At 39.1% G+C, this 23,470-nt stretch overlaps 2 protein-coding genes across 23 annotated transcripts in view; one reads left to right on the top strand and one right to left on the bottom strand.

The window, feature by feature from the left end:
* The window catches only part of ABI2 (abl interactor 2), a 123,284-nt gene extending 113,538 nt beyond the window's left edge, over nucleotides 1–9,746 (top strand). For all 22 annotated transcript variants that reach the window (XM_078147519.1, XM_078147514.1, XM_020972837.2 and 19 more), the window contains 2 exons: nucleotides 764–937; nucleotides 4,687–9,746. In XM_078147519.1, the coding sequence (XP_078003645.1) occupies nucleotides 764–937; nucleotides 4,687–4,862 (350 nt within the window). In that variant the 3' untranslated portion in view covers nucleotides 4,863–9,746. The remainder of the gene's footprint in view (nucleotides 1–763; nucleotides 938–4,686) is intronic.
* Nucleotides 9,747–12,915: 3,169 nt separating this feature from the next.
* RAPH1 (Ras association (RalGDS/AF-6) and pleckstrin homology domains 1) overlaps nucleotides 12,916–23,470 on the bottom strand; it is a 106,024-nt gene continuing 95,469 nt past the window's right edge. The window contains 2 exon segments of the mRNA XM_020972854.2: nucleotides 12,916–19,687; nucleotides 19,690–20,542. Coding sequence (XP_020828513.1) covers nucleotides 18,573–19,687; nucleotides 19,690–20,542 — 1,968 coding nt within the window. The 3' untranslated portion in view covers nucleotides 12,916–18,572.

Below are 23,470 nucleotides of genomic sequence, written 5' to 3'. Positions count from 1 at the left end.
CATTCTCTCATCCCTCCACTCCTCCCATCCCCAGCAAAATAAGATTAGATTTTATTAACAAAACTGTGGATTTAAGATTAAGAGAAGTAATAGTTTGTTGTATAGTGACCTAATCAGACCACATCTGGAATATTGTAGTAAGTTATAGGTGTCATATTTTGATAGAAGCATTGATAAGCTGGAGGACATCCAGAAGAGGTTGACCCAGGGATATCAAGGGAACTTAAAAGACTTGGAGGGTAGTTGTAGTTGTCTTCAAATATTTGAACATGGAAGAGGGCTTAGATTTGTTCTTTGAATCCTAGGTGTGAGGTGGGGAGATGAAGAACAGTTTTCCATGGATAGCAGTTCCCAAGAGGTATATAACAGCTCTTCATAAGGAAGACCTTTCTATCTATTAGATCTGTCTGAAATGGAGTGGGCTGATTTAGACATTTTCTCAACACTGGATATGTCTAAGCAGAGGCTAAATAACTTCAAAGGATAATAGCAACAAAATTCATGCATCAGGCCAGGGTTAACTTGGGTAAATTTGAAGGTCCTGTTAGAACCTACCAAGATGATCTATAAAGAATATTAGACTTGAAGATTCAGACACTAAAATTTTGGTGGGCTATTGTTTTCTTTCTAACTTAACTGTTTTTTTTTAAGTAATGTACATTTCCAAATCTAGTTTTGAATGCTATGATAGTACAATCTTAGAATGAGGGCATTCCAAATCTGTATATTGTATATTTTTGTTATCATCTTGATGATTTATTAGTTTCAGACACTCCTCCTCCACCACCGCCTGCAGAAGAACCAGTCTTTGATGAATCCCCACCTCCACCTCCACCACCAGAAGATTATGAGGAGGAGGAGGCAGCTGTGGTAGAGTACAGCGATCCCTATGCTGAAGAGGATCCTCCCTGGGCACCAAGGACCTATTTAGAAAAAGGTAAAGGTGAAGTGATATGTGGAGAAAGAAATGACTTCTGAACAGAAATGAAGCTATAGTGATATTAAAAACAATCTCAAGTTGTCTGTCTGCTTCCAAGTAATTAGTTGCTTTATCTAAGACAGGGAAATGACATTTCTGTGTTTCCCATTATATTTTAAAGATTTTTTTAAAGTTACTTTTACCATTTAAGCTTCTAAAGAATTATTTTGTAGTGTAGTGAATCAGGATATTTAATTTAAGAATAAGGATTGCCATAAAAAAGTTTCTTCTAAAAAAGAAACATACTTAATGATTCAGTTCACTTGAAAGGTAAATATATGAGTCTTTCTCAGGAAAAGTTTATCATTGCCTATATATGAGGCAAAAACAATAGAGTGAAATGAAAATAATGTAAAAACAAGGAAATTCAATAAGAAAATTAAAAACCAGTAAGACATTGCCCACCAAGGAAGCATGATTAATAAATATCTTTGAGAGTATTCAGCTTAGAGGGAAAAAATACTCTTGAAAGAAAAGCAGTGTTAGGGAAAATTTTGGTGTCATCATTTTCAGTTCAAAGAAAATCTCTCAACTGCTCCCAAAGTGATTAATCAGTCAGTAAACCTATTAAGCGCGGGGCATATGCTAAATTCTGGCATTACAAAAAGAGGCAAAAGACAGTCCCTGTCCTCAAAGAGCTTACAATCTAATGGGGAAGGCAACAGCAAACAAATATATACAAAACCAGCTATACACACACACACACACACACACACACACACACACACACACACACACACACACCACACGTATAAAAGATGAAATTTTAGTTGGGACTTAAAGGAGGTCAGTAGGTAGACTGGAGGAAGGAGAATATTCCAGGCATGGTGGACAGTGAAAACACCCAGAGCCAAGAGCTGGAGTGTTTTGTTCCGTAGATGAGCCAGGAGGCCGGTATCACTGGATGAAAGAGTATGTGTGGAGAAGTGGGGTGTTGGTAAATGTGGTCCTTCATTCTTGAAGAGGACCAAAATGACATCACTGTGTTGGAGTCAAGGTACAATTTGTCCTACTGTGGCTGATCAAACCAGTATAAGCTTGGAACACTACCACAGGTTGGGCACAAATAGTCCATGTGAACATTTGGAGTGGAGACGTTCTCTAAATTTGTGTATCTCATGTTTTTGGGTCTTTTTGAGCCACCACAATTCTGCTTTGCTCGTAGAGCACAGCACCTTCTTTTATGGAGGTGTACCATGCTGGGCAGTCCTGTGACAATGTCTCCCGTGTCTCACAGTTGATTCCAAAGTTCTTCAGAGAGACCTTGAGAGTGTCTTTGTAATCCTGTCTTCTGGCCTCCATGTGAACACTTTCCTGGTGTGAATTCTCTGTAAAATAGTCTTTTATGCAAGTATAAGGAGTAGGACATTGAAAAGGTAGGAAAGGACTTTAAATGCCCCTGGAGGTAATGGAATTTATGGGAAATGGGGTGGAACATGACATGATCAAACGTGCACTTTAGGAAAATCACTTTGGTGGTTGTATGGAGGGTGGACTGGACTGGAGAGAGCTTGAGGCAGGCAGACCCATCAGCAAGCTATTGCAGTTATCCACGCATGAGGCAATGAGGGCCTGTGCTACAGCGCAGGCAGGGTCAGAGGAGAGAAGGGGGGGTGTTGGAGAAATGTTACAAAGATGAAATCAATAAGCCTTGACAACAGATTGGGCACGCAGAGTGAAAGACAGAGAGGAGTCCAAGATGATTCCTAGGTTGTGAGCCCGAGAGACTGGGAGGATGGTGTTATCCTCTGCAGTAAATACTACGTTAGGAGAGGAAGAGCATTTAGAGGGAAAGACAATGAGTTTGGTTTGGGACATGTTGAGTTTAAGATGTCTGCTGGTCATCAAGTCTGACAGGTCTGTAAGGCAGATGGAGATGTGAGACTGAGGTCAGCAGAGAGTTTGGGCGGGAGGTAGGTCTGAGAATCATCAGCATACAGATTGTAACTGAATCCATGGGAGCTGATGAGGTCAGCAGGGGATGTGGACAGAACCCTGAGGGACACCTATGATTAGAGGGCATGATCTGGAAGAGGATCCAGCAAAAAAAGACCTAGGAGTGATGAGATAGGGAAGAGAAGAAGCAGTAGAGAGTGGTAGCCCAAAAGAACAGTATTGAGGAAAGAGCAATCAATACTGTCAGAGGCTGCAGAGAGATTAAGGAAAATGAGGACTGAGGAAAGGCCAGTGGATTTGGCAGCTAAAAGATCTTTAGTAATTTTGGAGAAAGCAGTTTCAATGGGATAATGAAGTTGGAAGCTAGATTATAAGAGAAGTATAATAGTCTTTTCTTTTTTCTTTTTCAATATTACTCTGAATAAAATATAAACATTCAAGTAGATTTCAAAGAAGGTTAGTCTTGATTATAACTAGTTTAGAAGAATATACATTAATTGCTTCCTAAAAATGCTCATTTCCCTCTCATTCATTGTTTTCAACAAATGAAAAGTGGATAATTTTTTCCTTACCTTTTCTTATTGTTTTAAAAAAAAATTGGCTTTTTGCATGTTTCTGCACTTAAAGGCTGATTTTGCCTCATTTAATTTTGATGTGGTAGAGCAGAATATGGCTTTGAAGACTCTTCTCCTATTTGGTTTCTTCCATACATGTGTTAAGTACATTTTGAAATTCCTTGATAGAACACAACAAGGTAACATTGTTCCATAACCAATCACAACAGGCAAGGCACAAAACAAGGAAATGCATCTTGCCAATAGTGCTCGCTGCTAGTATGGAGCCTGTCATTCATTCAGTGAACATTTATTAAGTTAGTACTATTTCTTGGCACTTTGCTGAGCCCTGGGGTTTCAGAGGTAGAAATGAAACAGTTTCTGCCCAAGATGACAAAAGATGGATATAATAAGTGTAGGAGTGTTGTTAGAATGTAGCACACCCTAGCGCATTGTCGGTGGGGCTGTGACAAGGTAGAGAATCCCTTCTAGAAAGCAGTGAAGAATCATGCACATGAAGTGCAAAGATGTCTATACCCTTTGACCCAGAGATTCTGTTACTAGGCTTGTACCTCAAAGAGGCAGATTTGAAAGAAAGAAGAAAGTCCTCACATACACCAAAATGTAACAGCATTTTTTTTGTGGTGTCAAAGCATTGGAAGAGAAGTAGATAATACAGAGCAGATGCAAGTTGCAACTGAGGAAAGTTTTTATTAAAGTTACCAAAGATGCTGAGGTTAGGTCAAGAAAAAGTTGGGTGATAGAGAGTAATGTTTGCATCCTATGGGGTGATCAGAGAAGACTTTTCAAGCAGAATTGAAATAATTACACTTCACCCTAAAAAAAGTATAAAATCTGTAATTAGATTGTGAGCTCTTTGAAGGCTAGGACTGTCTTTTGCTTCTTTTTGTAACTTCAGTGCTTAGCACAATGTCACGTAGTAGGCACTTAATCAGTGCTTATCAGCTGACTCAGGACATGTTTATGATGTCATTGTAATGGTCCTAATAACGAGATATTTTTGAACCAGGAAGACTTTAGGGAAGCTTAAAGTTTCTTCTGGTTAAAATGTTAAGTCTGCCATTTTGAGTTGTTAAGTCTGTAATCAACACATAGGCAGAACATTTTTTTATTTGCTTTTAGAAAATTACTGTGCTATTTGAGTGACTTAGAGAGAGAGACTCCCTGTGCTGACATGCTCAGTTGTGGTTTTTTTTTCCTTCCTATATATTTTTCTTACTTTCGTTTTTTTTCTAGTTGTTGCGATTTATGATTACACAAAAGACAAAGAGGATGAGCTTTCATTTCAGGAAGGAGCTATCATTTATGTCATCAAGAAGAATGATGATGGTTGGTATGAGGGAGTCATGAATGGAGTGACTGGGCTTTTCCCAGGGAATTACGTGGAGTCCATCATGCATTATTCCGAGTGAAGACTGACGATGTACTGAGATCAAAAGGAACTATTAAGGGCTTTCCAGATTTACACAAGGCTCTGGGGAATAAACTCACGTGAACTCATGGATGAAGTATAAGGATAATTGTAATAAAACTACTTATGTGTTTTGGCTTAAAAATTATTATAAAAAAGCAAGTTAGTGACCTAGGTATGAACAAATGGATCTTCTGATGGTTAGTGGTGGCTGTGCTGAACACTTTGAAGTAAATAAGCTGACGTATTCATCTCTGGGTGTGTAGAAAATGAAATGATTTATATATGTAACTGAAACAACGTCAAAAATAAGACTGAGGTAGAATCTAGGATCTCTCTCAGGAATCCTATCTAACCCAGAGTTTTTCTCCCTTGCTTTAGTGCTTGGCGTTAGAAATGCCAAGATGATAATGCCATGGTGTTAACCTTATGACCCATTGAGCATCTTAGTCACTTTTTTTCTTCCACCTGAAGATGAAGCATCTGGAGAACTTATATGAAAGTTCACATAACAAGCTTTCCAGGTTGTTTGTTACTTGTTTAATGCAATTAGAATTTGCAGTTTCTTAGCACTCTGTGGCTGAAGCAAGTGAATGCAAAACTGACTTTTATCTCTTGATAACTGTCAGCCTAAATCATTTAGATGATGAAGTTTAGAAAGTGTTAGGGACTTCTAAAGCTACCTAACTGGTGCCACAAATTTGCTTTAGTATTCTGATGAAAACTACATTGCCACCGATCCAGACTTCTTGTAACAAGGGTTAGTCATCTCAGAGCACAGGATGTAGTGAAATGGACATTATATTTTCTTCAGTTTCAAGCCTGAAGATTTTAAGTTAACATTTGAATGACATGTGTTCTCATTAGCAGTCAAGATGAAAACTTTGTTCTGAGCATTAAAGCTTTGACTTCAGAGCAGATGTTTATTTGAATCTTATTAGTCTTATTTGGAAAGAACAAGCAATTTTTAGGTCTGTTGGCAAGTCTCCACAGTGGAAATTAAAGGATTGCTATTCTCTGTGATCATCAAAGACCAGCTTTACCTGTACTACTGTCTAAGCTGCTTTCCCCTTCTGCTTATTAAAAAATTTAAAAAACAAAAACTCAGAACAAAACCCTTGAGTCTCTTGTGCTCAGTTGGAAAAATAAGGTATTCCTTATTTTCTCTTAAATAGGAACATTTCCTATTAAATAGGAAATGTTCCTATTAAAATATTTTTTCACTTTAGATTTATCCAAGATTAAAATTGCAGTAGTGGAATAAGCTTAGGTCAAGTACTGGTGCTGCTAGTTAATGTGGGCTAAACTTTCCAGTGGAACTTCAACAGAGATTGTAGCAGAAATTATTAACTCGTGTCTACACAACAAATAGAACTTTGGAGTTCAGCTCTCAGATTTAAAAGAACAGTACATTTTTAACCTTCATTTTTTCCACAGAGTTAATTTAAAAATATCTCCAAAGAAGCAAAATACTGGTAGGGGATGTTAGTCCTGAATAAGAAATGATCTACTAAGGGGACCAGTTCAGTTCACCCTGGTGCTATCGACCAGGGTTCTAGATACTTGGACAGAATTGAGTTAGGCCAGGCTAGGTCAAGGTGTGCACAGTGTTGAGCGGTCTTATGCTGACAGAACAGCAAGGTTTAGTGTACTTGAATTGACAGGTGAGTAGGGTGTGTTAGCATGAAAGGAGATTCAGGTCTTTGACCATAGAGCTTCTTTAAAATTTTAACTGAGGTCCAGCTATATACATTTCTTTTATTTAAAAAACAAAAAACAACTCCACCCTGCCTCTTTTCCACAGCCATTTTATGATCATGTTTTCAGGTCTTCTAACAGCTGGGAATCCTATATTAGTTCTCACCAGCTTACTCACTTGTGCCTGAGCACTCTTATTAAGCAAACTTGACCAAAAATCTTTTTTTCTCAACATTAGCACTGGGATCTCTTTGAGCCTCTTATTTCCTTTTTAAAACCAATCTCTGGCTGACTCTAAGATAAGCTAAGACTCTCTTTTACTGCCTGAAGTAGATTGATGTGCCTAAGATTTTTTTGTGGGGGGTGCAGGGAGAGGTGGAGTGGTGGTGGTGGTTAGTACTGGGTATATATCTTAGTTTAAAAGATATATTCCTTAAACTATTTATTCCCAGTATCTACTCATACGTGCTGGATTTTCTGCTTCAGAGTGCTTAGTGGGTTCACAAAGCAGACACATTTTTGAAGTCCAAAAGGTAATTTTGACAGCTCATCAAATTCAGTTACAGAAACAGATGTCAGCTGAGCTAGGCTTTCAGAGATAAATAAGCTTAGGGTTTTCTCTAGGAATGGATTTTGTTTCTTGGACAAGTGCTTTCTTTGCTATCTGCTGATGACATTTGTGAAGTTTTTCATCTTGTAGAGTCACTGTGGAGGGAGTCCATGGGTCAATTGCTGCCGTTTTTTGCTGTATTCAGTACTGATGTGTAAAAAACAAAACAAAACCAACTGTTGGATTTCATGCATATTTTTTATTTTGTACAGTTTAAAATTCTATAGCTTGTCTAGGGAGGATTCTATGTGATCAAAACCCAGAGTAATTGGAGAATTTAATGTATGTAATATTTCATAGACTGCATGCTACTAATAGTGAAGGTGCTGTTTCCAATTTTATCATTTGTAAGTTTCCCCCTTTTGTCCAATTGAAAAAATAACTTTAAAAAAGCTTGGAAAAACTTAAATTTGAGAAACAGTGCAGAATGCTGCAGCAAAGGTGATCCCAGTCCAAAAGCTACTGACCAGCCCTCAAGCAATGTTGTCACTAGAGATGAGGGGAGTGCCATCCCGGTGGTCCATAATGAAGTGTGTTCTAGGATCACAATCAAAACTGAACCTTTTCCCTATGGAATCATGTTTTCCTTGATTATATTTGGTTTTACCTTCCCCCTTTCTCATCCCCAAAAGAGCCCAATGTGGCTGTTCCTCTTTTGGTGTTTCATTTCCATGGAGATATGAATGAAAATACACTTCCTTATTCTATAGCCTTAGGGTGAAGATGACCTAAACTTTAAAATAAAAGTGCCAATTGAGGATGTTGCAAGGCTTAGCCTGCTGTTGGATTGATAAAGATGAGCCTCCTCGTGTCTAGTTCAGCAGTATTTTCTATTGCTTGGCTGCTTTGTTTCTATTTCCCTCTGTGGTCCTTGTTTCTGGCAATTTAGTTAGGGTAAGCGGGCAGCTGGTATTGATGTCATGCTTCTGAGGGACTGATTCTGTGTTACCACACAGAAGGATACCCCCTGCCCCTTTCTGATTTTGTTTAATAATTTACCAGAGTTTCTTTCATCTTTATAATGATAGCATTCATGTAGCTGTGGTGGTAATTTTTCAGTTATTTCATCAGTGTCTTACTACTTCCTGAAAAAAAAAAGGCAACTTAATGAAATTTTAGTTCTGGTGAGGTAGGAGATTATGTGTACTTTTTTTGTGTTTTAAACTTTTTCTTATTCCAGCACTTGCCTTCAAAATAGAATACCTCTCCTATTGTCCTTAACCACATATTTCTATAGTGGAGAGAGCATGTTGTGTCCTGGCCTCACCATGACACTAAAAACAGCCTTATGTAGAGGGTAGCAGGCAATCTCTTAAGTATTTAGGAAGGTAGGCATTTAATTTCCATCAGTTTACACATAATTCACTGGCTGGGAATTCTGCCTTCACTGGTGTTAAGGGGGGAACATCCCCAAATGGGTTTACTTAGATTCATAAAAATTATTAGAGCCAGAAGGGACCTTAGGTCATCTAGTTCAGCCCCCTCCTTTGACAGATGGGGAAACTGAGGCCCAGGGACATTAAGTGACTTGCTCAAGGTCCTACAGCTAGTTAGTGGTAGAGCCAGGACTAGAATCATGCCACCCAGTCCAGTGGTCTTTCCACTATACCATGCTGTTTTGATTAAATATGCTATGTTTTTCTTTAAAACTGTGAGAACATTGGAGTTCCACTTGATGTCTTTAGGAAGATACTTGAAAAAAGAATGGCCATGTTTTGATAAATGCCATTAGAGTATTATTTACAGTTCCTCTTTGAATTATTAAATCAGTGTGCTGAGTGCAACCTTCATTAGCGAAATGGAAATTTTAAAAAATGGTACTTCAATGTGAATTGCTATTTAGTACAAATAGTCTTCTCTCCTTGACAAGGCATATGTTGCAAACACATTTTATATGGTATTTTAGCAGTGGGAGGTGCACTGCACAGCAATCTTGTAAGAGAGGCTTATAAAGAGCCATCCACTAAAGAGGCATTGTGCTTGATAGCTGAAGTTTATTTTCTGCTAATATTTGTTCCTATTTCTTATTGAAACTCATACAATGATATGAAAATTGACAAATATGACAGGGCCAACCTGTGTACAAATGGATTATTTACGCAAATAAACCTTGCTAAATATCTTGAAACATTTTTGTAAAAAATAAATAAAACACACAGAAGTGCTTATTTTCACATTAAAATGGAAGTGTCTTTTGCAACTTCAGAATTCTATGGAAAAACAGTTTCTACCATACCTTGTGTCCATGTACATTTTTAAGAAACAACAGAAAAATAGGGTTTGCAAGTAGGATGGCCGTGATTTGTGCTCTGGCAGTGCTGACTAGTCCAATTGATGTATTCTTAGCTCCCAGAGAGAAGGTAGTGGTGGCAGTGAAATGTTATAAGTCACGGAGGACTCCGGGGAGCAGCTTGTCTGCTATGAGTAACGTGTAGTGGACGTGTGCCATTACGCTGCCTCCAAATGAGGGGGACATCAACTTTTTACATTTTTTTTAGATTGTACTTGGAATTAACTGTTGCTGTGTATTAAGAACTTGTTTTAAGTCCTAAATAAAAACCCACAAAGCACACATAAGTGACTGGTGAATGTATTTATTCTTGTAATGGAACCATTTTAACCTCAGTGGGATCAGATTGTCCTTAAAGTATTCTGTTTCTAAAGGATTTGGGGGAAGAGATGTGCAAGCATTCTAACTTCATAATAGATTAAAAAAAAGGTGCCTGAGGCTCTAAATGAAGGACATTTTGGGGATTATTCTTGGCATGTCACTTTAAACTACTTTTAATAAAGTTGAAAATTCCTTTTCCCCCCCTTTCAGTTATTGGTCTTTTATAGACTAGGGGTTCTGTCATTCCTGGTGTGATGGCTGGGTATGTACCAGGCTATATTAATAACTCATTTATGTGGCAGTTACTAATTTCAGAATGCTCTGATAGTCACACCAAACTTGTGAATTATAATTATAATGAGGAAACTGACTCAAATGCTTTTCCTGTCTTAGATCCCTAATTCTGCTGGAGATGTGAAATCAGGTGGGCAATAAAATTCTCAAAAAACAGGTGTTACAACGTAGACAATTAATTCTTGGCATCCAGCTAGATGCTATAATGGACTAGTAGATAATGATTACATAGGATATATCTGTTTGAAGCTGATACCTTTTGAGCCTTATAGACAGAATTGAAACTGGTGCTCTATTTAACGTACATCTTTATAGCCTGAAACATTAGGTGTTGAAAGTGATGGCTGAAGTGGTTTGGGGAAAAAAATTTTTTCGATGGCAGAATTAGGGACTTAAAATTTTTTTTTGTCTTCACTTTAGATTCCTAGAATCCATTGTCTAGATTCCCCTCCCCAGTGTTCAACAGACATTCTTAAAGCATCTCTCATGTAGATGGTACCATGTGTTGGCAGAAGACAAAAGTGATATAGTTCCTGTCCTCCCAAGAGCATTCAGTCCTGCTGAGAGTTTATATGGACATAGAGAAATACACAAGATCTTTGAAAAGGGAGATAGCATTAAAAACTAAAACCATGGAGGAGGTAAATCCTAAGCTGGTATTGAAAGAGAAGATTCATTTTAGGCAATGGAGAAAGACCCAAAGGCCCAGAGCATTGTTAGCCAGTTTGATGTCAAGGAGACTAGTAGGAGCCAGACTGTGCCTTGTGCTCATATCTTCACGAAAACTTCTCTTGGGAGCGTAGATTAATTCTGAAAGGAACCTTCTGGAGTCTTTCAACACTACTTAACCCCATGGAGGTTTCAGAATCACGTCCTGAAATGTTTGGGCTAGAGTAAAAACTTTTTATCTCCTTAATCTCTTTGTATATTCAGATTACCTTATCTACTCAAATAAATGCTTAAATAAAGGGACTGATTATATGGCTTTTCCTGCCATATAGGAATAGGTCTCCTCACATCCCTAGACAGCTCTTCCCCTAGTTGTCTAGCTTTGTAGTCCTAACCCATCTTCTGGTGTGCTGTCCAGCCTTGTTTTTAGTTATAGTATATAAAATAAGGTTGAATAAAGACCCCAAAACCAAAAGCTGAGCAGGGCCAACAGCAGTATGCCCAAAATATATTCTGGGAATTAAAGCATCATGTAACTGACTAACCTTTGTGCTAAAATATCATTTCCGTCTCATTAACACTTCAGTATTCCTAAATTTGGTTTTAATGTTTATTAAGCATGCAACAATCTATCTCTTCTCCCCTTGCTATGATTTAACCTACTTAGAATTTCAGTATCTTTATTTGCTTGCTTAGCAATTGTATCTGTCTTAACATGCTGTCAAACGTATAAGCTGCCAGTTTTAAGCTCTTGTCACTTCCTTAACAAATATCAAAAGCAGCTCTTAATTGGTGTTCAAAAGTATTCAAAGGTTTACATAAATCTGTACTTAAAGGCTTCTGTCTAGGTTATCAGAGGAAGAGAATATTTAGGAGAGATAGTATTGACAAGCCTGGGCTGACTTACACTTGTCTTCATAGGTCTGTAGATCATATATTCTAATCCGTTCCATTTTAATTTTGTGGAAGCGTGGCCCAGGGTCACACACAATTGTCTGAATACCTTTACAAGCCAGTGAGAGTCAGGAAGAACCTGAATTCAAATTCTGTTTGACACTTGGTAGCTATGTGACTCTGGATGTCATCTAACCATTGTTCTAAATGTTATTCACTCATGTGTAAAACTGGCTGAATACCCTTTTCAGGCTCATGTGTAAAACCAGAAGGCTCTGAGTTTATTGGTTTAACTGGTGCCTACAGCATTGGAGTGCTGGCCAGTCATTCATTCTTTTCTTTGAAGATCACAAAGTTCTCTTTCCAATGAGAGTACTAGACAATCTTATTTGACTCTTGGCTGTCTAATTCAAGTAATGTCTTTGGGTCTCAGTTTCTTTGTCTTAAAAATGATGGACTAGATGACTGTAGTTTGTTCTCGCCTTAAAAGTATGATCCTCTAGCTGACAAAAGTTGGGAAAATGTTAACGGTTTTGCTGTTGAAGAAGGTAGCATGGTCAATTTGCTTGTATAAATAAAGAGAAAACTAATAAGACACAAGTACATGAAAGCATTTTTCAAATAAAATTCCTTTCTGTAAGTCAGTGATGTTGAGGGCTTAGCACTCAGCCTAGTGCAGCACTTCTTAAACTGAGGTTGCGACCCCATGACAACAGTCAAAGAGTTCTGAATGCTCAGTGACTAAAAACTAATTAAAAATCAAACACATAATGAATCTGAGGTGTTTCTGGGTTTCTGGCAGCACTTGTCTCCGTATTGCATCACACAACTTCACTGCAGCCTGGATTCTGAACACAAAGTAGGTGCAATTTGCACTGCTCATGCCCTCAGGCCATGCAAGCCAACAAAGGCTGCTGAAACTAGAAAAAAGGTCATGAGTGGACAAAGTTTAAGAAGCCCTGATATAAGTCCAAAATTAATAGGCTCACCTTTTCTAATGTTGAGTGGTTCCCCTCATTGCCTTTCTCTCATCTGCCCCTAAACAACGTTAGGAAAAAAAATTGACTCAAGGGACTGCTGCTGTTCCAGAATGTCCATTTACGTTTAGTCTCAACCTGTTATTGGCATGCTTATTAGGTCCTGAGAAAAGCAAAAAAATAATCCTTGACGAAAAATGGGCTATTTAGAATCATGGTATAAGAAGAAAGAGCAGTTGTTTGGCCACTTAGGAAAGTGAACATTTGCAGATCAGCTTGAGGGGGAAAAAAAACCCACATATAGATGAAGCCAATATTTTATTAAGGTTTCAGTAAACTTACATAATGGAAACATGTAAATGAAAAAAATTTACACTGACCTCATGACCACCATCCTAAGCCATTACAATAGTTTACTAACAATAATTGGCAAGAGAGTGACTCAGTAAAATAACTTAATCCAGCAGTATAATGAAAACATGGTCAGTAGTACTGAATATATCTCTCTATAATTTCACACAATCAGGGAGCAAGGCACATTATGAAATAAGAGCATACAGTTATGCAAAAGACAAGACAAAAAAATATTGAATTTAACTACATCCTTATTGAATTGTGCATATTCTTTTGTATATTGGGTACTTTTATAATGCAGTTCCTTTTGTCCTCTCTCCCATGCTTAAAAAAGTATATTTATACATACATATATATTTATATATTTATATATGGCAAAGCCCTCCCAAACTGTAGAAGTTAGAGTTTCTAAGAGCCTCCTCCCCCTCCTCCTGAATAGGGGTTAAGGGTTTGGGGTGAGGGAGGAATAGGAAATGGGGGAGGCAATCCCATTTAAAGATAAAAGGTGCAATTTCTTTAAAAAGCGGTAAACATGAATGTATTTACATCTAGTACACGCTTTGCACAGACTAATGACTTTTAATGTGCATCTCTGTACAGAATTCCATTAATGGCTGTTAACAAAATGAAGCTGCAAAACCATGGGAAATATTCTACTTAACACTCGTTTCTTGAGGATTTTTTTAAGAGATAAAAAATATTTTGGGGGAGTGATTACGATTGAAATGTAAGTTTACAAATATTATGTTAAACTATTCCAAATGCCAGTCCTTAATAAGGTTAGAAAAATAAGAAGAAATTTAATTGAACTGTGATTTTCTTTAAACTCAAAGAATAAAAGAAGAGCTAATAGATTTAGTTATTCATGACAAATTACTTATGGAAACAAACACCGTCCAAATGTCCATTTTCAAAGCATGGTTTATACTTCTGTGCTGATCATCTTTTCCAGATGCAATACTTTTTACCTTTTACGTGGCTTTCCTAACACGTAATACATCTTTGGTAGACAGCCCTGAACTCATCTACTAACATTCATGGCTGAAGTCATTCCATTTGGGGGGATGTTTACATCTACTGAAATAGCCATGGTTTCACTTTTGCTATGCCTGGACAACATATACCTTCCTTTCATCAGCCATTATGAGTTAATCTACTTAACTGATTTCTAGAATGTCGTTCCTCCAAGGAGTTCAAGGTATACAGTAAATCTTGTTAGTATTTTGGCACACAACTTCATCCAAGAAGCTCAAACGAATCAAGATTTTTTTTTTTACACATTCAGTGTGAGGTCAATTTTTTTCTTTAGATGTAATTATTTTTGTACTCTTGGTTATGTAGACACGAATTTACATTTCTTACATGCTAATGGGCAGCCATGTACTGTAGTACATGAACATGGCAAACAGTTTGGGTAGATGAAAATTCAAATTTTCTCTTTCTTTGGAGTTCAATGAAGGACGTATTCTTACTAAAGGATTATTATCCATCATCTCTAGTGGAAGACAGTTTTCGTATTATTCATTGGGCACAGTCTCAAGTAATTTTCTTAGAAAAGAGTACAGATGTATCCTTGCCACAATCAATGCATTCATCGGAAAGTTGTTTTTATTTAAAGGAATCCCGTTGTGAAATCAGTGCTTTCTTATCTTTTATCTAAAGTCAAATGTTTAGGTTGCTGAATTAGAGGCACATCTGCACAGTAGAGGTTCACAGGATGGTTCACTTGCTATAATCAAACTGCTTAAATTTTAAAATAAGTGTATAACCATGAAAGGAAATTCTTTTTTTTGGGGGGGAGGGGTGGTTAGAGGGAATAATGTGCCATGGACAGGTGGGAAAACCCATGTTTCTCTCAGGAACCTAGTAAAATTTGGCTAGAGCTTTTGGAAAAAGGCTTTCCCCTCACTCTTTCTTCAGCTGGGGAAAAAGAAGCTCAAAAGTAGCTACTGGCTAACTTAAACTAAATGTAATTAAAGGCATTTATATACTTCAGTACTAGGTTGTGGCAGTTGCAATCATTCATGAAGAGGAAGGCCGTGCTACATTAGGTCCCCATCTTCCTTGCCATCACTTTCCCTGAATATTTCTTGCACGTTTGCTTTGTAAGAACTCACTGCAGACAATAAATTAACAGATCCATTCTAGGCATAATATCATTCAAGAATGACGTCACCAAGGAGTGTTTTCAAGTTTGGATCATAGCCTGGCTCTTAGCAAATCTACTCCTAGAAAGGGACAATTAGGACCACCACTCTCTGGAATCAAAGAGAGCCAAAAATGCACAAGGGATTTTAAGAACAATCAAGTGCCAGTGATTGTTAAGGCGCAGCTCAACATTTCCCTCTTCTCTAGTAAGTTGTTTCAGACTCATTTTTCTCACTTTAAAAAGCAACAACTTGCAAATTATAACCTGATAGTGAGCTATAGAGCAACCTTCCAATAATCACTGGCCTCAAATAGAGGGATAGAGAAACCAGAATACCTCCCTCCACTGACCGAGGGCCACACTGGGAAAATTATGGTGCTGATTTCCAAAACCAGATTCCATTGTATCCTCTGAATATTTTAATATTTACATTAACATGCTTAAGTTAAAAAAAAACACCACATAAGTTACATTAGTACCAGATAGAGAACTGATCCTGCTGTCGTTCAAACTTAATGGTACAGTTTGTAGGTGATAAGCAGGTTAGTACATGTAATAACCACCAATTTGCACTGCTATCTCAAGCAGTAATTTAAAGCTGAACTATTTGAGGTCCTTGGAGTTAATGCTGCCAAGCCAGATTTCCAGCTTTCTCTCCTTGGTCTGGAAAAAGGATGCTGGATCAGAACTGTCAGCAGAGGCAGTGAAAGGAAGGCACAGTACTAGTGTCATCTGGCAGTACATATATTTCCCTGAACCTACAGAGAAAAAGGAATGGCTACAGAAATACCCAAAATCAAAGGTTTGAGGGTTTTTTTAAAGAACCCCTAATCTTTCCCCAAAAACCCCTTGGGCAAAAAAAGATTTAAAAATATCAGCAGCAAAAAAACCAAAACAAAACCTTCTGGAAGAATAATCTCAGCCCTCAAAGAGTATACTAGAACTTCTATTTTGGTTTATAATTCAGTTGTTTCCTGCATCCACTAAGAAAACACATAAATCTTAAGCTGATAGTCTGTATTATATTTATATTTTTCTCAAAGACACAAATGACTACATGTTCAACCGAAGATTGCCCAAAAAAATCATTCCTAATTCCTTGCTTCCTTACCAAAGGTCTGCCTCCAAAAACTTCCATTACTGTTCATTCAGAGAGTCCTTGGCCTCAAGGGAAAATAAGTGACAATTATTGGCCTTCAACAAAGAGGCAGAAAAAGTTGGGAATTCTAATGAATCTAATAGGGAACAATGAATCAATATTATTTCTTAAAAGTCTTGTCCAAACCATAATTGTCCTAGAAAAACTTTGGAGGCCCAAGGAAGGAAAGAAGAGATCTGATTTTTCATAGGGAAAAAATAGGCCTCTGTCCAACTTCACAGAAGTCTGACATCGCAGCTAAACTCAGTACTAAATAAATATCTGGATTCCTTTTCTTAATACTTCCACCTCAGAGAAGAGGTTGGTAGGGCATGTGTTCCTTCCGATACAAAACTGCAGGTAGAAGGCTGTGGAAAATGACAGCAGCACCCATGGACAATAGCATAGTTTCACCTTCTCAAAGGCGGTGTTAGCTGGCTAAACCAGGGTATGCTTCAGAATCAACAATGCAAATGCTTTTAAGGACACTTCATAAGCACATAAATGTTAAACACAGGAAGTTTTGTGAACAATTGAAAATACAAAAAAAGTGCTTTTTAAAGTAGCATTGCTTTAAAATGCACAATGGTCTTATTGCTCAAACTATATGAACACAGGAGAAAGGTGATGTGATAATGGAGGTGCTGCTTACTTTCATTTCATTCTTCACTCTCTCTTTAGGGTGCACTGCTTTCTAATGGGGCAAAGTTTTTACCCTAGATTTTTTTTTTTGGTGAAAATTGCTCAATCTTTTCTTATTCCCACTAGACGACTATTATTTGGATTCCTTCTTCCTTAGGGTCACAGTCTTGACATTTTCATCTTTACAAATATGACCATCTTTTCTTCACTGATATCCATTTGCTCATGCTTGCTGGGCAGGTTGCAGTGTTCTGTGTAAAGCAGCTCCTCCCACTCCCCAAGATCAAGGTGACATGACAGGATTTCTGATGTCTATCTCTCTCCCTCCCTCCCTCCCTCCCTCCCTCCCAGTAAAAAACTGACATGGAACAATATTAGCTAGGAAAACACCACTAGATCTGGAGTTGTTCCACTATGATTTCATGCTGTGCTGCACGCGCACAACAGGTGATCAATATTGAGTACACATAATTTGACATTCCAGTCAAACTCTCTGGTAGCTGGATAAGCTGGATAAAGACAGGATTCTGATTTGGGTTCTTTCCCCTCCTCTTCTGAAGTCTAATGATAATTCTCAGGTTCCACGTAAGATACCAAATGTGTGTGTGGATTTATGCACTCATTAATGCCGCGAAGGACAAAGAACTAGAGGCTTCAATTAACTCCCTGCTAGGGAGAGCAGCAGAAACGTACGAGGTATTTATTCTCCCTAGAGATGTTTTCTGGGCAATGAGATACTTGTATAATGTGTGTACACATTGTGCAGAGATGTGCAGTACAGAAAGCACACAGTGTAAAGGACAGCTGGTATCCTGGAACATAACATCATTAGGTGGTTGGTACTAGACATGAATATCCGCATGAATCAAAACAAAGAGACATGGAACCAAACTTGATTAAAAGCTCAAGGAAATTCAAGGAAAAACTCAAGAAACTTAAGGGACTGAAATGGTATTTCTGGTTAACAGTAAAATGAACTAACTGCTTATTAACAGGTAATTTGTCCCTTATTTTCTCAGGGACACAATGCCACATTCTAGAAGACTACTTGTGGCAGAAATTTATTTTACTCCAGATCACCAAACAATTTCTGTTTTCTTTAAGTTTTTACAGCCAGAATGTTTTGGTTTTCTCATGTCTATATTCTAAGTAGCTAGTCACATACTGTCCTAGTATTGTTATCACTCTTCAGATATTGAGCTTTTCCTGGCTTGAAATGCCCCTTCCCTATGCTTGGAAGTGAAGACTCAAACAATCTAGATAGACCAAACATTCTGGTTGTCTTTTATAATTGTGAGAAATGTCCCATTATAGACCTACTCAATATATATTTTAAGACATGCACAAATGGAGTCTCATTGCACATGGACAGACACTACAAAATACCTCAAATGCAGAAAAGAAAGAGATTTTTGGTCCAATCCACGTGACAGAAAAAAAGGAACATCAAGGGATAATAAGACACACACACATATCCCCTTCGCACCCCCTCCCCAAAACACACAACCCATTTTGGACTAAGTATGGGGGATGGGGAGGGGGAATGTATACAATTACCCCTAGCTACAGCTGAATACCATTTGGATCACATTATCTATCAGACAAGGAGGTGCTGAACACCTGAATGTATAGGTTAGATTAGCTGACTGAAGAATTATCCAGAATCCTGTGGTAACTACCAGTCTCTAGAGAGCTTGGTGTTCTGGTCCCTTTTAGGGGGAGCAGGAGGCGGCCCTCTCCGCAATGTTGCATATCCTGAGATATGGCTACCTCCGTAGCCGGCCTTCTGTTGATCAGAGAGCAGTTCAGGGGGCGGAGGAGGTAATGCCATGTCGTCCATGGTGGCAGTTGGCTCTGCTCTGGATATTCGGGAAGAAGAGAGAGAGCCGTGCCGGGTGATGGACTTCCGCTGCAGTGTCCTGTTTAAATCAGCCAAGAATCCAGGTTGGACGCTAAGGCCGGACTTGGGAGAAGTGGGCACTTGTGGAACGACTGTGGCAGTCACCTGCTGCTCGGGGGTTTCAGCTTGTGTGAGGCGGGTACTATCATTCCGTTTGGGCCTCGTGGGAGGAGGGGCTTTCTTCACTGATGTTTTGGACCATGGCTGTGGCTGAGGGTTAACGACAGCCACTTTCGGAGGAGTGTTTCCTGAAAATACTGACGGAATCTCTACTGGTGGTAGAGGAAGCTCTGTTTCAGGTGGAGGAGGTGGAAAGTCAGAATCTGAAGGAGGAGAAGGAAATTCTACCACCGAGTCCTTACCAGGTCCACTCATAACAGGTACTTTTGCTGAAATGCTTCCTTGTTGCAGAACTACAGGTAGAGTGACTCCAGAGAGACTGAGTTTTCCAGGTTTTGGCAGAGCTGCAGGAGGAGGTGGAGTCTCCTTGCTGGGAGACCCTGAAGGTTCTGAGGGGGGTGCAAATTTGCTAACAAGGCTGTCCACTGAAGGTCTTTTGGACTCTTGATATTCTGCACAGCTGCTAGATTTGATGCTGGAGTTTCGCTGTGGTGTGGGGGGTGGTTTCTTTCCCCCTGGACTAGAAGTCTTGCTGGTGGTCTTTTTGGCTGGAGATCCAATTTTATCAGGGGCAGGAGAGAGCCCTGGTGTTGATGCTGGTGGAGGCGGAAATACAAGGACGCTTTCAGGGGGAGGTGGAGGAAAGTCAGGGGACGGCACAGAGCCGGGCTGCCACTTGGGCTTGGCTTTCACAGCAGGGGGAGATTGTGGTGTCACGCTCAATGGCACAGGCTTTAAAGGCTGAGGCTCTGATGGAGGAGGGGCTGGGGAGGTGGGAAGTGGCTGGCTATCTGCTTCACAACAGATGGCACTGGAGATTGCGGGGAAGGAGGTGGTTTTACACAGAAGCTCTGTTTGGGTAATGTCGGTGGGGGAACTGGACCAGGAAGAGCAGGAGGAGATTGTGGAATCTGGGAAATGGGAAAAACTGGCTGCTTTTTTGCTGGGGGAATTGGAGGGGTGGGCACAGGGAGTGGGGTTTGTATCACAGTCGGTGATGCGGTTTTGGTACTGGTTGGTGGGGGAGTCACCAGGGGTTTGGGAGGGGCTTGAGGAGGTAGGGGTGCAGGAACAGGAGGGGGAGGTGGGGGTGCAGGAACAGGAGGAGTAGCCTGAACAACATTCTGCTGCACTTGATGGATTTTCAGAGGTGGGGGTGGAGGGTTGAACTGAGGGACTGTTGGGGCACATGGGGCTGGTTTTAACTGAGCCATAGCTGATCCTGGGGTAGGAGGTGGGGGTGGAGGAGGAGGAGGGGGAACTACCCCATTAGGAGGCACCAGCAGCTGAGGTTTTCCCGACTGTGACGCTGCTGACATTTGCTGTGTCACCAGGGGTGGTGAGGGTTTAAAGAGAGGTCCTGAATGTTGAGATGCATTCTGCAGCCTGGTTATTGTACTGTATTTGACAAACATTGTGGCTGCTGAAACTGAAGAAGGTGCAGCCTGGCTGGGGAGAGGGGGTGGAGGGGGTGGCGGAGGGGGTGGAGGGGGCGGTGGAGGCGGGGGAGGGGGTGGGAGAGGCGGGGATGGCTGTGAAGCAGTGTAGGGGGCAACTGTCTTAGTTTGTGGGGACAAAGGGGGCATAAGTGAAGTGTAAGGTCGGTTCAAAGACTCCATTCTGGCCTAAAAGGAGTATAAAAAAAGGGAGACAAGGGAGACAAAAAAAGGTTATAAAGTTCAGTTCCGATTTGCTTATCTATTTAAAAAAAAAAAGGAGCCTGGAACATGCATGAAGAAGATGTAGCAAGAGGATGAAAATGGATAGATCACATGACAGGAAGGAGGAAGCTTGGCTCCCTGGGGAGGAGGGACATCTAAGAATATACTCAAACAGCAGAGAGCTAGATTGCCTATCCTCCTGGGAAAGGATTTCCTGCTGTGAAAGACTTTAGACAGTGACAGGATACAGAACTTTATGATCTGTGGTTATTACTTTCACACATCCTGTCCTGAAGGGGAACCGTCACGAGAAGAGAGGACAACCCTTCATTCCATGATAGCATCTGCATCAAGCAGAGGCATGGATTAGGTTTAGGATGTGCTGGTGGAGGGCCTCTTGATGAATGAGGATGGCTTTCTGATGCTAGTGTGCTGACATATGAGAGCATGAAAATATTCAGCAGGCGTGCACAGTCATACAGGGCTGAGCTTGACACACACACTTGTATTCGTACGAGACACTTGCATCCAACATGCACAGAAGTCCAGCAATGCAGGTAAAGGGGGGACATTTTCCTTATATTTGTTTTTACTGGAAAATACATAAAGAAATGATTCATGAACATTACAGTGAGCGACAACAACAACAACAACAAAACCCGAACCATTATTATACAGAAAAAAGCAGGAGAAAAAGAATAATCTCAACAGCTTTGAGAAAAGGAAATCCAGAAGGAATGGAAATCTGCTGATGACTTAAAAAATATTCCTTAGTGCTACTGGAAGTCACCATCATTTAGTGCATCAGTTGATTAATGTAAGGATGTGATTAAAAATTTCTGAAAATGATGTAGAAATATGCTAGGTTATATTTGTTTGTTTTTCTGCTTTTTAAATAATTTGGGCATGACCTTTGGGGTTTTAAACTGTTTTGACTATTGATCAAAAGCAAGAATTATTTAGATCACATTACAAAGGATTTTCTAGCCAATTTGTTAGATAACTCTAAACTGTCAGACTGAAATTTAGGGCTAATTAGCATAATCACATAAAAGGATTAAACAGCTCTCAATTAAAGGGTTAGTTGGTAAGATTTGGTTCTGTGAAATCACTCAGGTTAATTAATATGCTTTCAAAGAACAGTCCCAGACCTCAGCTGTACCCCATATTAGGCATCTTGGATATGCAGACTCTAGCTCTGCTGGCCTTCACACTGGGCATCTGAGACTGAGGTAACAGGAGAAACAGAGGAAGGGGAATAGAAACTTAACAAACCTCTACTGCTGCATAGGGGCCTAGCAGAATTTCTAACTTGAAATTTTTTTTCCAAATCCTTCTATTCCAATAACCTTCATTTTGCAATGACAACCAATCCTTTTAAAACACAAATCTTTGGATCTCTGTTTTGGGGCAGTTCTACAGGTCAAAATCTATGTGGACAACATCATTAGAAATTTCATAAAATGGAGGATTTTATTCTGGAAATTTGAATTAGTAGAATTTCCTAAAGCATGGTTCCTGATTTATCAGAACTAATTAAAAGACAAAGAGGGAGTAAGAATTTTTAAAAATTCTACTGTGCTGACTTAATTTTCCCCAAACTATTTCCAATATTAATTTTTGTGCTGAATTAAAAGTTCTATCGGGTAACCTATAATTGGCATCACTTATGGCAAATTTTCAATTGACTCAGTGCTGTGAGTGCATTTGTATAAGTAACTCAGATCCCAGCACTAGAAAACAATTACTGAATAAAAACCTAACTGAAGCAGCAGTTGCTAAAAGACACGTAGTGAGTTCTTGAACTGGATGTTTTAAAAAGGAGGCCAGTTGGCAGAGATGTAATAGAATTTCTGCAAAAGTTTAGACTAGGCAACCTCTAAGGTCAAGGAACTTGGTGAAATGCAGTGCTGCTGTTTACTACGATGTGATTCTGGGCACTTCCATTTAATTTCTCTATCTCAGTTTCCTCATTTGTAAAATAAGGTGACTGAACTAGAACAGTGGTTCTCAAAGTATGGTCCATGGACCCTGGAGAGTTCTTAAGACCTCTGGAGGTTCATGAGGTCAAAACTATTTCACAATAATACTAAGACAATATTTGCCCATTAAAATGCTTAAATAAAATACCCTTTTCCACCAACATAACTAACTGTGAGGCCAGATCTTTTTTTCATGTACTTCAACCAAAACAACATATTACAACAGACTGAATCAAAAGCAACTGAGAATCTGGCTGTTTTTTACTAAGCCAGACATTAAGAAGATTTGCAGAAATATATAAAACATTGCCACTCTTTTCACTGTTTTTTGGGAAAACGGTTATCTTTTATTTAAAAAATTATATTAACACGCAGTAGATTTACTGTTATTTTAAATAAATTTTAAAAAAATTATCGGTTTTAATTTCTAATACAATGTATACATATATGTATGCATGTGTGTACATATGTACGTATGTACGTGTGTGTGTATGTGTGTGTATGTATTACTTAAGAGCTCTCTGGGGTCCTGAGACCGAAAAAAAAAGTTGAGAACCAGTGGATTAGACATTCAACTCATTCCATATGAAGGACTTCTCCATTGATTTAATTCTCCAGGAAGAAGTGTCCAATTAAACATGGCAGTATGATTCAGGAACACAAGAGTTAGGAATAAAAATTTTGAAAATGATGATTTAGAACTCATTCCTTTCCTCTATAACTTTGTGGAAGAAGTGAATGAGCAGGAAAGTGGTCCAAAACTGCAAGAATTTAGTGAAGCAAGAGGTTCGTAAGCAATAAGCTGAATAAATTCACCCTGAACCATCAATGACCAACTGATCTGATAACATCTATTTAAACAGAAGATAGTGACTCCCAACAATCATAAAGACACTAAGAAAAAAGAACC

Source organism: Phascolarctos cinereus, unplaced genomic scaffold (genome assembly GCF_003287225.1).
Source record: "Phascolarctos cinereus isolate Bilbo 61053 unplaced genomic scaffold, phaCin_HiC Scaffold_7;HRSCAF=346, whole genome shotgun sequence".
NCBI classification, from domain to species: domain Eukaryota; kingdom Metazoa; phylum Chordata; class Mammalia; order Diprotodontia; family Phascolarctidae; genus Phascolarctos; species Phascolarctos cinereus.
This window is presented reverse-complemented; position numbering and strand designations above follow the sequence as displayed.